The 13,644-nt window shown below is 43.1% G+C and overlaps 1 protein-coding gene across 2 annotated transcripts in view; it reads right to left on the reverse strand.

Moving 5' to 3' along the window:
* Positions 1 to 13,644, reverse strand: part of agap2 (ArfGAP with GTPase domain, ankyrin repeat and PH domain 2) — a 31,150-nt gene that overhangs the window by 3,852 nt on the left and 13,654 nt on the right. For both annotated transcript variants that reach the window (XM_080764414.1, XM_080764415.1), the window contains exons 6-16: positions 13,450 to 13,584; positions 12,468 to 12,589; positions 8,545 to 8,709; positions 7,836 to 7,907; positions 6,908 to 7,012; positions 6,042 to 6,240; positions 4,354 to 4,476; positions 3,565 to 3,699; positions 1,650 to 1,801; positions 1,090 to 1,180; positions 278 to 500 (exon numbers count right to left, since the gene is read on the reverse strand). In XM_080764414.1, the coding sequence (XP_080620540.1) occupies positions 278 to 500; positions 1,090 to 1,180; positions 1,650 to 1,801; positions 3,565 to 3,699; positions 4,354 to 4,476; positions 6,042 to 6,240; positions 6,908 to 7,012; positions 7,836 to 7,907; positions 8,545 to 8,709; positions 12,468 to 12,589; positions 13,450 to 13,584 (1,522 nt within the window). The remainder of the gene's footprint in view (positions 1 to 277; positions 501 to 1,089; positions 1,181 to 1,649; positions 1,802 to 3,564; positions 3,700 to 4,353; positions 4,477 to 6,041; positions 6,241 to 6,907; positions 7,013 to 7,835; positions 7,908 to 8,544; positions 8,710 to 12,467; positions 12,590 to 13,449; positions 13,585 to 13,644) is intronic.

Genomic DNA, 13,644 nt, shown 5'->3' on the forward strand with positions numbered 1-13,644 from the left:
AAGCGCTTTACAATGGTTCATTCATTCATACATTGGGAGGTGAAGCGGCCTCACTTCCCACATTCACACACCAATGGTGGCGAGCTCACACACCGACCGACTCATTGGAGGCAATGTAGGGTTCAGTGTCTTGCCCAAGGACACTTCGACATGTGGACAGGAGGAGGAGCCGGGATTCGAACCGCCGACCCAGGGATCATTGGACGACCTGCTCTATACCTCCTGAGCCACAGCCGCATATATAACAATATGTTATATGTTACTGCCTGGGACTCACCGAGTGGCATTGGGCAAGGGCTTTGTCCTGCCCTGGGTGCAGCTCTCCCAGATGCTGTTAGCCATATGGTTGCCGATGGCGGCCAGGACCTGCGTGAGCTCGTCTGGCCAGTCGTCCAGGTCCAGGGACCGGACGCGAGACAGGTGGGTGCCCAGGTTCCTGTGGATCCCCGAGCACTCGATGCAGATCAGCGCGCCCAGGTTGAGGCTGGCCCAAGTGGGGTCTGGGACAATGGCGACAGCACAAAAACAGAAGAGGACAAGTATACACACATTTTTTGGTTATGATAGAGGGAAATCTTGAATCTTCCTTTTGGCACAGCATCAGAGGAGAGAGACTGATAGAGGGGTAACAAGACAACTCACCCCGTTTCTGTTTTCTTCCCAGAATTCTCCCCCAGTGAGGGGTGGGAGAGGCTGGACAGCAGACGGCTGGACTTTGAATTTCTCTAACTATAAACTTTCATGACAGCAGACAGCCTAAGTACAAATATAATTTATGAAAAGCTACTACAGTGAAGTTGTTGTAGGATGTGTGGGGATTATCTGACGAGGTACCATTTTTTGAGTGGGAAAAACCTTACATAACTAAATAATACTAAATTGTTTATAGGGTCAATATAAGTAAAATAATATTGCCTTTCCACAGGAGTATCTTTTTATATTTTTCCAAAAAGAATACAAACAGCCAATAGCATATTACAAAGTTATCCCCCTCACTGGTGAAAATTCCGGGAGGAAAAACGGGCAAGCACCGGGGTGAGTTGTCCAGTATTCGATAGAGGTGATTGGATGGGATCTGTAAGAACTCACTTGGTGCTTCGCAATCCACACACTGACTGTTTCCCTTTGCGTTGCGGATAGCTTGTAATGCTACTGCTTCGTTATGGCTGCTCCTCCGTGCCTGCAAAGTCACACGCGCACACAGACACAAAAAACACACACACTTTATTTACATTCACACGTATCGACATATATATCGGCAGGACACAAAAGAAGAAATATGCAACTACTCAAAATACATATATTTTTTCTATACAGTATAAGAATATGCACATACAAGACATCATGATTCATCACATACACCTGTTGCATTTTCCATTTCCTTACTATAACAATATATCAATATGAAGACTCTCAGACTATATTTAGAGTGTTCTTGAGCAAGATACTGAAACCCCTAAGGTTGGTGCCTTGCATGGTTTTCTGTGCCACTAGTGTGTGAATGTGCGTGTGAATGGGTGAATGTAACGCTCATTGTAAAGAACTTTGGATAAAAAGGTGCTACAGCACATACATTTACCATGTGCATCAGACAGTGAATGATGCACAGTGCTGAGTGAATTCTGACTGAGTGACAGGTGATGATTTACCTTGTTTCTGCCACTCTCGCAGGACTGCAGGCTGGCCAGAATCTGGCTCTCAATAGCCACCACCCAGGAGTCCCTGTCCTCCAGACTCTGTGCCTCAAAGTGCCACGTCTGCCCCGTGAATGATACTATGATGAAGTCTGCATTCTCCTCGTCTGCAGGGACATGGGCAAGAAACCCAGCTAAAATGTGGTGCTTATACAGTAATAACAACTTTATTGTGACATCGTACAATTACAGATGTTGGTGGGGTAAATTAATTTATTTCGTTCAAGATTTCATTTCATCTCAAAACTTGGTTTAGCGTTTTCGCTAAACCAAGAATACAAGTCACCTCGCGGTACAAGTGTGGGGCCACTCGTCCTTTATGAGGCCATATGCACAAGTATTCTTTTATTCTCTCAGTGATAACACAGGTTGGTTGGTTCTGTATTGCAGAAGAAAATGAAATGAGATTGAGAAAAGGAAATGAGATTGGTTTCAAATGTAAAGTGCGTTATAAATAAAATGTATTATTATTATTATTAGAAGGCGGAAGCGCAGCCCCATTTTATGCACTCGCGCTGAGCACGCGCGCCGCGTCATCACGCAAAGGGACCTCGTGAGTTTATATGGACACATTTATCTGTAATAAAGAATAATCAGGATGATTCTCACTAGCGTGTTCTGAGCAAAACATTAAAGTTAAAATAAGAAAAAGAATAGAAAAGGAGCAAAGTGAAATAACAGGAAGGTGCAGTCAAATCAAGTATACAATGTCCAATACACATTGGAATTTGTATATAAAAACAACAGCAATGGATAAATAAAGTTACGGTACACAGAAATGCAGTGTTAATTAATAGTAACTTACAAAATCACACCCATGGGAAGTTTGGGGAATCATCCATTCAACAATGGGGATTTGTGTAGGACAGAAATAGACGATTTGCTCGTCTACATATGACCTACATTCTCCATTCATTGTCAATGGGAATTCAATGTTTGTGTAAGACGAAAATCTTAGTTGAATATAGGAATATTGAACAGAACAGAGTTGTACTTAAAAGAACAACGTAAAAGTTGACGCATATGGAAATGGAACAGCGGGAAGAAATCTCTGTTATTATGATGATGTGAAAACAATCATTATATGAACTACTCGTATGTCGTATGTAACTATGCCAGGCACAACAAAAAAGGGAAACTAAATCATAGAACAATGGAAATGAATAACAAGCGGATTCATCACCATCAGCTGTTTACCTGTCTTATTAATGTTTCTCAAGCTACCAAAGCTCTTTAATTTCCACATTTTGCGCTTTGCTGCAATAGATAGATAAGCAAAAGGAGCAGAAAGGAAGAGAAAGAGAGAAAGGCAAATGCGAGGGTTGAGAACAAGCAGTAAAGACATTGTAAATAGATTTATATCAGAGCAGGAAGAGACGAAGGTACAGTAGCTACACGAGAAGACATACAGTTTGCTATTATGATTATAGACAATCCATATATTTTCTTAATATATCAAATTATATTTCCCATACACTGTTGTCCAGGCTCCAGGGTATTTAGACAATCATTGTATCATACAATGATTATATTTTTTAAATGGTAATATTAATATTTTTTGGCATGTCATTATTATTTAAGATTGACATTTTCTTTATTGAAAAATTGTGAAAATAGCGTGTGTGAGCTCATAGTGTGAGCTTGATTTGATTTGATTTATTTGGATGTTATGTTAAAAAAGTACAGCACATGAAATATATGCTTTCACTCAGATAACACAATAGTGACAATACACTTGTGATCCATAGTGATCCTTTTAAGCTTATAGATGTGCTATTTTAGGTATTTCTTATACTTATCTACGGTGCAGACTAACAGTCAAGTAATATCAGAAAGTTAGCTGGTACAAACTGTAACGTAATCTCATCACCTTCAGCTTGGCCAACAGCTGTGTCTCCTTTTTGGTTCATGCTTTTCTTCCTTCTATTCTTCTTTCTGTCGCTCATGGGAGAGGATTGGCTGGAATCTTTCCCAGCAAAGGGGCTGGTTACTCCTTCCAGAGCATCTGACATTTGGGTGCAAAATAATGACTCATAAATCACACCATGAAAAATTGTCTTGAGATCACAGCCGCCAGTGGCCTGTTGTAAAGATTTCACTTAAAACATAATTATGGGTGATTTCATAACGGTTAGAAAGGTGAACGCAGTGAAATGATCCTGTAGAAAGAAAAGTATTAATGTATACATTTATAAATTTGAATGAACACTGATGGCTTTACAGTAAATGGTCTGTTTTTAAAGATTGATTTTAAAATGATTTTACTTGTGTATAAAGGTCTCAATGGTCTCGCACCTTCCTACCTACATGACTGCCTAAATATGTCCCAAACCGCCCCCCCTAAGGTCTTCCACTGCTGGCCTGCTCGCTTTGCCTAAAAAAAATGGCAACAAAAAAATACGGGGAAGCAGCTTTTTGCTTCTACGGGCCGACGGCATGGAACAAACTCAAGACCCACTTCTACACCCTTGCTTTTAATTGATCTTTTATTTTTTTGTTATTCATGTCCTCACTGTATTGCATTACTGCTTGTTTTCTAATGTTTATGCCTTGCTTTTCTTTCTCCATTGCTCTGTAAAGCACTTTGAGCCATGTCATGAAAGGTGCTATACAAATAAAGTTTTATTATTATTATTATTATTATTATTAGTATACATACCAACACTTTGTGCCTTGGTGGACAACGTGGAAGGACATCGCTGGAGTCCTCTGTCTCCTTGAGGAGACACCACACCGGTCCTGTCGTCAACAACACTCAGGGTGGAAGGACAGAGCTGAGCACCTGGCAGAAAGATAGAGAGAAAGCAGCAGGTAATTGATGAAACCCCAGTTACTCTGAGTTCTGTGCGGGTGTCATGCACCAAAAAACAAGAAATGATGACATAGTCATATTATCACCAGCTGCATTTATATTTGCGGCGGTGGTGGTCCACAGTAAAAAAAATAGAAGATATACAAGCTCCCAATGTGTCGAGATATGAATATGATGCATTGTGAGCGAGCTTGTAGATAGGCTTTTTCTTCTTTTTTTTAAAGATTTGTTTTAGGCTTTTCTGCCTTTATTGATAGTATCAAGTGAAGACTGACAGGAAAGAGGGAGAGAGAGATTAAGGGGAGAGACATGCAGCAAAGGTCGTCATGAACGGGATTCAAACACGCAACGCGCTGTCAGGCCAAAGCCTATATAGTGGCATGCGCCCGGACCACTTGGCCAGCGGGCGCCCCCTAGATAGGCTATTTTAAGTTTATTTTTTATTTTTTATATATATATTTCGTAAAGGAATGGTTTTGGTCATACAAGATTTCCACCTGACAGCAATATATTGTTCTGTATCAATATCTGTCAGTTTGTACAGATTCCATTCAAATTGGCTACTATGATGACTGCTTATGAATTCCACAGGCCTGGGTATACAACCTGGCCTCTTGCCCAGCCGCTCAGCGCGCACAGAAAGTGAGTTGTCTCTGTTTGCGCACCGAAAACGAATAGTGAATGTACAATCTGGGAACCCATCGGCAAAGAAAAGGAAAAGCAGCGCCCTCTCCGATATATGAGATATAATATGAGTTGAGAGACCATACAATACGATGTACTGTATGATGACGTGAATTGACACGCAACACAATATTATATAATTTATGTTCCACTTTGAACTATTTGGAACTATTTGGGTTCAGGCTAAATCAACTATGCTCACTGTCTGCACAAACAATACATTTTTAGAAGCATCCAAATACGAGGGGACGGAAGTTCCGAGCTGAGCAGTCTATAGAAACAGTCTATAGACCGCAGCATTTAGAAACATTAAACACAATAAAAAATTAAGTGAAAAAAACAAAAAAAAAAGAGAAGAAAAACACTATAACAGCACCCACACATGCGTGCACACGGACGCACATCCGCACTAGGCTAGGGCATTAAGCAACTAGTCGACTACTAGTCGACTAGTTTACTGGGGACCCCCTGGGAATCCCCCAAGGGCCCCGGGGAGGTCCACGGACAGTTTATTGAGAAGCACTGGGATGCATTCTAAGCATTTATGCTCAGTTACCTTTTATAAACGTCATTTTAAATGTGAAAAGACTGTAGTTCACTGCTGTCTATATACTTCAACCCACTGTGATGCTGCATTACCTATGTTTACTGGGGAAGTAAATCCACTAGAAAAAAGGTGTATTTATTTCCCCCCCGGTTTTTGTAGGCCTCAACATCAGGTAGATTATAGTTATAGTCACCAATGTACACCGTTTTTAAACTATAGGCAACTAGTCAACTAGTAAAAATGACTAGAAGTGAATGCCCTAATTACGTACACAGCTGCTCAGACAAATTTGCTAAAAGTATACCTGTGCTGGTGCTTTCAGTAGTCGCTATGTCCTTTGTCAGTCCATTGACTCCAGGTACAGAGATGGCGCCGGGGGGGGCCGAGGGCCCAGAGGAGGAGCCTCCTGCCGGGGCTACGGCTCTGGGAGGCCGTTTCCCTGGAACCTTCACTGTCACACGCAGGAGGTCAATCTCCTTCCCGTGAGCATTCTGCATGTAGTCCTGGAATGGTTCAACGATCACAAATCAGGCCCTATACTTTCTTCAGGAATCCACAGTATGTGTATGACCAGGATGTAAACGTCTTTTCTGAACACCAAGGGCTCCATTTTTGTCACCGCTAAACCCCTTATCCCTAAACTTCTTTGCCTTTTTCTTTTACTATTTTGCAAAACATTTTTGAATAGTTAAAATGGCCAGTCTACAAGCTCACAACGTGTCAATGTAGATTGGCTAGTTGAACTATTCAAAAATGTTTTTCAAAATAGTAAAAAAAAAAAAAAGGCCAAGAAGTTTAGGGATGAGGGGTTTAGCGGTGACGAAAATGGAGCCCCAAGTATCAGGACATGTCTCTATGTCATCATAACTGTTTGAAGCTAATATAAATGGCAATCTCCGAGTATGAGCAAAATGACCACCATGTCAATATGGCCGATGATCCTTCAGTATTGTATATAGAATCTTTAGGACTTTGAAAGAAGTGACCTGTTCTGAACAGCAATTCTGACTGTAAATGAAAACCCTGTCCGATCCTAGGCTATATATTACAAGGGAAACAAACGTGAGCGTCCTTTTCACTGTTTCACTGTGAAAGCTGTCAGGCCTTTAGCTGCTATTTCTCTGTGTTTTACCACCATATTGATCTGGAGCGTGCGTGGCGTTCTCTTACACTGGAGCTGGAATGGTAGGACAGCGTGCCATTGTTGGACAGAGTGACGTATTTCTTCTTCCACTCCTTGTTCAGCGAGCTCCCACTTCTCTTCCACAAGATACTCTGTGAGAAACAAAGGGGCCGAGGTCACTGCACTGCACACATAAAGCACTGACCACAGCTCCCTGTTCATCGTCTCCTATCCGCTGGACTTAACCCGTTCTGACCTGAGATCAGATTCTAAAAATGTCTTCCACATCCTGACAGTTTTCTGAAAAAGCTATATGTTTCTATGTCAAAAATAGCAGACCTACAAGCTCGTAGCGCGCCACTCGGTGGCACGCTATGAGCTTGTAGATCTGCTATTTTTCAATAGCTAAAGCATAGCATAATGCTAACACCAAAAGGGAGTCAAACAGTAGTCAGTCAGTCAGTCTGTCTGTCTGTCTGTCTGTCTGTCTGTCTGTCTGTCTGTCTAGCAATGTAACTCTCAGAAAGAGCAGTCCGACAGATCTAACAATAACAGCTCAAGCTATTATTTATAGCGCACCCTTGGGAATGATGAAAAGATGAAAAACAACTATTTTTGCTTGCTTTATTGCTTATGTATGGCAAAACAAATTAAGTAGATTTTTGCTCCGCTTGTTTCACTACACTACACATATGAAGAGGGAATTCTGTTCTGAAAAATATACTGAAACACATTGATTTAGATTTAGATTTTTGCAAGGGCTGTATTTTGCTTGTCTTAAGTACCAGGTCTTATTCCCTAACTTGAGTAAACTAAAGACCTGGAGGCGTGATCAATGCCATTTGGCTATTCTGAGTGTCCAAAGAGCATTGACCACGCCTCCAGGTCTTTAGTTTACTCAAGTTAGGGAATAAGACCTGGTACTTAAGACACGCAAAATACAGCCCCTGGCTGATGTCACAACATCAAACCAACCTGTTTGATGGGGATGGCACGTCCACTGCCCAGGTCCCCTTTAGCGTCGGCGGATTTCTTCTCATCGCGGTTCTAAGAGGAGTTAAACGACAAGGTGAGAACAAGGTCAAGACAGCATTTTGAATGGAAAGAGTTGCGGAGGGATTTGGATATGCAGGTCAAGTCAACAAGAGGACAGCGGGTGGCATGTGGGATGACAGCAGTGTTGTTTTTGGCAGCAAATTTCTATTTTAGTTTTAGTCATAGTCTCTTGAATAGTTTTCACTTAGTTGTAGTCACATTTTAGTCACCTGGAATGTTCTAGTGTTTAGTCTAGTTTTAGTCGACTAAATGTCATACGATTTTAGTCGACTAAATCTACAGTTGATTTAGTCGACTAAAATGGGTTTTGACAGGCCTTGATGTCGTTGCAATGACATATTTTACACTTTGGTTGTATATCTGCTATAATGACATGCAACCCAGCATAAAACTGGATCTCTTGTCCACTAGTCCCTTCCTAACATTTTAGTCTAGTTTGTTGACGAAATTGTCAGTATATTTAGTCTTAGTTTTAATCATCATAGATTCGTTTTTATTTAGTTTTTATTTAGTTTTAGTCAGTGAAAAAAGGTATTCGACGAACATTTTTCGTCTTAGTTTTAGTCGACGAAAACAACACTGGATGACAGGAGGCCTGAAGGCATGATGACAGACACAACAAACTGACCTTGAAGAGGGAAGGTCGTCTGTGGGGGATGTTCTTCAGGGAGCGGGAGGTTAGTATACTACTTCCAACCACCTCGCCACCCCCTGCTACGACTCGTAGCTCTCTGTGGCCAAACACAGGGGTGGAGGGGAGGGAGTAGGGGTGCTCACTCTGACCATTACTGGCCTGGTTGGTTTTACAGGAGGAGAGGAGGGGTGAACGAGAGAGACAGGGATGGAAATGAGGGTAGAGAGATGGAGAACGAGAATGTCATGAGATGAAACAGAATCAAACAAAATCGATCAAGCAAAATGGACAATGAATGATTGACGTGGCATTTTAGAAGTCGGTGAACAATGCATATGGGTAATGAGTCATGGTATGAATGTAATATGTTTGTATGCATGTAGAGAATGTGTTGTTGTACTGTGAGAAGGGAAATAGAGACCTAAAGCAGCTACACCTGTAGTACATTATACCTCTTGTAATGTGTCACTCTGACTCTTGTGGGATCTTGGAGAATATAGTACTGAGGCTCACTTTGTCCTATTTAATTTGATAATGTAGTTATGATGGTTATATTTCACTTGCTTTCCAGTATACTATGAAAAGTAGCATAAAAAAGTACCTTTGATTCTCTGCAAATATTAACGTTGAGAAACGCCTCAAAGGTCTACTTCTGATGTGGTGAAATGAGTGCTCAATATTCTGACACAATGAGATATTGCTTTAATATTGACAGTCGAGTGCTAGCAGTGTTTTATTCAATGTCTAGCTTTAGTGGAAAAACGTATAACACAAATGCCTGACTGCTTCATTACCCTTGCATAATAGCCTCACGAGAGGACTACAAAGGTTTTTCACTTTCCCATCTCTGCTGAAACTGTATAACTTATACTGTGAAACTTAATTTCATAGTCCCCTGGCCAGTTTGACCTGAGATCAGATTCTAAAAATGTCTGTTTTCTGAAAAAGCTATGTTTCTATGTCAGTCGTTCTGAGATTTTTCAAAAATAGCAGATCTACAAGCTCGTAGCGCGGCACAAAGTGCCGCGCTACGAGCTTGTAGATCTGCTATTTTTCAATAGCTAAAGCATAACATTCTGATTCTACTGGGTGACTTCAACCTTCCTACCGCAGAGAAGTATCTTCCCGTTACATCCCTTCTGGCCTCATTTGACCTCTCCCTATCTCCCTCCCCTCCCACTCACAAGGCTGGTAATGTTTTGGACCTTGTGTTCTCCAGAGCCTGCTCTCCCTCCACACTCTCTGTTACCCCCTTAATTAGGTCTGACCACCACTTCATAACCTTCTCCCTCTCTCTCTCCACCCTCCCGCCTAAACCTGTTAACCCTCCGAACGTCACCTCCCGACGCAATCTCAAGTCCCTAAACCCCTCCTCCCTCTCATCCTCTATTCTCTCCTCTCTACCCTCCCTGAAGTCCTTCCTCTCCCTCTCACCTGACACTGCAACCTCATCCTTCCTCTCCTCTATCTCATCTGCATTCGACCAACACTGCCCGCTCTCATCCAGGCCAGCTCGCTCATGTCCACCGGCTCCCTGGCTATCTGAAACTCTCAGATCTGAACGAACACCTCTAAGGGCAGCCGAAAGAAAGTGGCACAAGACAAAGCTACCAGATGACCTTTCCCACTTTCACTCACTCCTCTCTGCCTTCGCCCTCTCACTAACCACTGCTAAAACCTCTTTCTACCACACCAAAATCCAATCCTGTTCTTCTAACCCCAGGAAGCTCTTCTCCACTTTCTCCTCCCTCCTTAAACCCCCTCCCCCCACTCAACCTGCATCCCTCACTGCTGAGGTTTTTGTCAACTACTTCGAGAAGAAGGTTGATGATATCAGCAGCTCCTTTCCTCCCCTCCCACATAAAGTGGCATCTGACTCAACCAACACTAACCCCAACATACCATGCATGTCCTCCTTCTCTCCTCTTTCCCCAGACGAGGTTCTACAACTAGTGACAGACGAGGTTCTACAACTAGTGACATCCTCTAGACCTACCACCTGTCCTCTTGACCCTGTCCCGTCTCCAATCTTCCAGACCATCGCACCTGATCTGCTCCCCTTCATCACCTCCATCATCAACACCTCAGTAACCTCAGGCTGTGTCCCATCTGCCCTCAAGTCAGCCAGAGTAACACCACTCCTCAAGAAACCAACTCTTGACCCCTCAGATGTCAAGAACTACAGACCGGTATCACTCCTTTCATTTATTTCTAAAACCATTGAACGTGTTGTCTCCAACCAGCTCTCTCTCCATCTCTCACAGCACAACCTGCTGGATCCCAACCAGTCCGGATTTAAGAAGGCCCACTCCACAGAAACTGCCCTGCTGGCAGTCACAGAAGCACTACATGCTGCCCAAGCTGCTTCCCACTCTGCAGTACTGATCCTCCTAGACCTATCGGCAGCATTTGACACAGTGAACCACCAGCTGCTCCTAGACACCCTAGCGGATCTAGGCATCGGTGGAACGGCACTAAAGTGGTTCTCTTCCTACCTCACCGACCGGACCTACCAGGTTTCCTGGAAAGGTCTGTTATCATCCCCCCGAACCCTCCAAACTGGGGTCCCACAGGGATCGGTTCTTGGTCCCCTCCTTTTCTCACTGTACACTAAATCCCTTGGCACTATCATCTCTGCTCACAATATATCCTATCACTGCTACGCCGATGACACACAACTGTTTCTATCCTTCCCCCCCTCTGCCACTCAGGTGGAAGAGCGCATCACCGCATGCCTGGCTGACATCTCACAGTGGATGTCCTCCAACCACCTCAAACTGAACCCAGACAAGACTGAGCTTCTCTTCTTCCCAGCTAAGTCCTGCCCTATGCGGGAGCTAACTATCTCCATAGACAACGCCCTGGTAACGTCTGTCCCAACAGCCAGGAATCTTGGTGTTGTCCTGGACAGTCAGCTCTCGTTCAAAACTCACATCACAGCTGTCACTCGATCCTGTAGGTTCACACTCTATAACATACGACGAATTAGACCGTTCCTCACCCAGGAATCAGCCCAGCTCCTAATCCAGACAACAGTCTTGTCAAAACTTGACTATTGTAACTCCCTCCTTACTGGCCTACCAGCATGTGCACTTAAGCCTCTCCAGCTGATCCAAAATGCTGCAGCTCGCTTGGTCTTCAACCAGCCAAAATTCTCACATGTCTCCCCCCTGCTCCGCTCCCTCCACTGGCTCCCGGTCGCTGCCCGCACAGAATACAAAACCCTGATGCTGGCATTCAAAGCAACCAAAGGTATGGCTCCCCCATATCTTGCAAGTATGATCGAACCCTACAAACCCTCCCGCTCACTCAGATCAGCCAACGCAGGGAAGCTGGAAGTACCCTCACTAAAAACGCCGGGACAACGCTCCACACGTCCCAAACTCTTCTCCCTTCTGGCTCCAAAACTGTGGAATGCACTTCCCATTGCAGTCAGAACTGCAGCATCACTCCCAATCTTCCGCCGTAGTCTGAAAACCCACCTTTTCAGACTCCATCATGGCCCATAGCACTTACCCCACCCCCTTAGATAGCAATTCTAGTAGTCATAGCACGTCATAGTACATATGTGTAGCATAGTAGTATAGATGTATAGCTTATATGTATAGTTTCATTATAGATATTCCACTGTTACTTTCTTAGCTACGCATGTTTCATGATAAATGTCTTTATGTGATGTATTCCCATGCTTTTGTTCTTGCTTAATGTAAGTCGCTCTGGATTAAGAGCGTCTGCTAAATGCCTAAATTGTAAATTGTAAATTATAACATAATGCTAACACCAAAAGGGATTCCCGGCCCAGAATGGGTTTTAAAAGCTGATTGTGGAAGTTAGAAATTGGCATGCTGAGCTTTTAGAGAAAGGTTGTTCAGCAGCTGTCCCTGCATGTTTCGTAAGCGCTTTGCTTTTTTTTTTACCTGACCAGGGAAAGACGCTGACCCTGGGGTAGAGCCTCCAGAGTGACTGGGAGAGTTAGGGAGAGACTTGCAGGACGCCAGGAGGGCCGCCTGCTTCTTCTGAGCAATTATCTTCTGGGCGGCTGTGAGGGGAGGACAGTGTAATGATGATAAGAGGGTTCCACTATAATATCATTAAACACTTTAACCCTGGCCGTCCCTGTTTTGGCCACGTCGTTATACAGGCAAACATTTTCAGGAAATTAAAACGTATTGAACACTTTTCGTGAACAGCTAAAAATGGCTAAAAATGGCAAGCTTGTCATTGAGCTTGTCGATGTGTTGTTATTTGTACAGTATTTACACCGCTGTCCGATGAAGCACATGATAGGGCTTAAGTGGTTAACTGATCCATAGTCACCCAATGGAAACTAATAAATAACATGTTAAAGGACCACTTCACCACTTTTCAACCTATCTTCATATAATAGGTCTCTACTCAGTCTGCAGTGTCTCAGAGGAAGGATGTGGGCAGTTTAGAAACCGTCTTCCAGTGACATCATCATTAGGCAGAAATATTTTTAAACACTATTTTTTGCTATTATTTTTTAGATTTTCATTATCATGAGAACGACATTTTCATGTCAAGGACCCCCAAAAATATATGTAATTGGCCGCAGACCCCCATCTGAAAATATGTTGTTCCAGGAACCCCTCAGAAGCAAAGATTTGAGTTGAATGAATATATATTCAAAGACGTGTGCCATATTTTCACGATTTTTCAAAAATAGCAGACCTACAAGCTCGTAGCGCACCACTCGGTGGCGCGCTATGAGCTTGTAGATCTGCTATTTTTCAATAGCAAAATTATAACATAATGTTTAAAACACCAAAAGGGGTTCCCGCCCCAAAAATTGGTTAATATTCATGGTGACGAAATAAGTATTTTGTGATGGCAAACAGTAATGTAATGTAGCTGCAGAGAAGATCTTCTTTCGCTCACCCTCGGAGAAGACGCGGTCAACGTTGAAGCCGTACGTGGCACATGTCTCATAGAACAAGGAGTGACGCACATCGATGCACAGCTGCCTGGCTCTTTGATCCTCGATTACACGGGGGTTGGAGCTGCTTATTTTGTCTGAAACCAAAACCGAGAGGGAAAAGGTAAAATCTCAGACCTATTATTGGGTGGTAACAG

This window comes from Protomyctophum bolini (genome assembly GCF_963924005.1).
Source record: "Protomyctophum bolini genome assembly, chromosome: 5".
Taxonomy (NCBI): Eukaryota; Metazoa; Chordata; class Actinopteri; order Myctophiformes; family Myctophidae; genus Protomyctophum; species Protomyctophum bolini.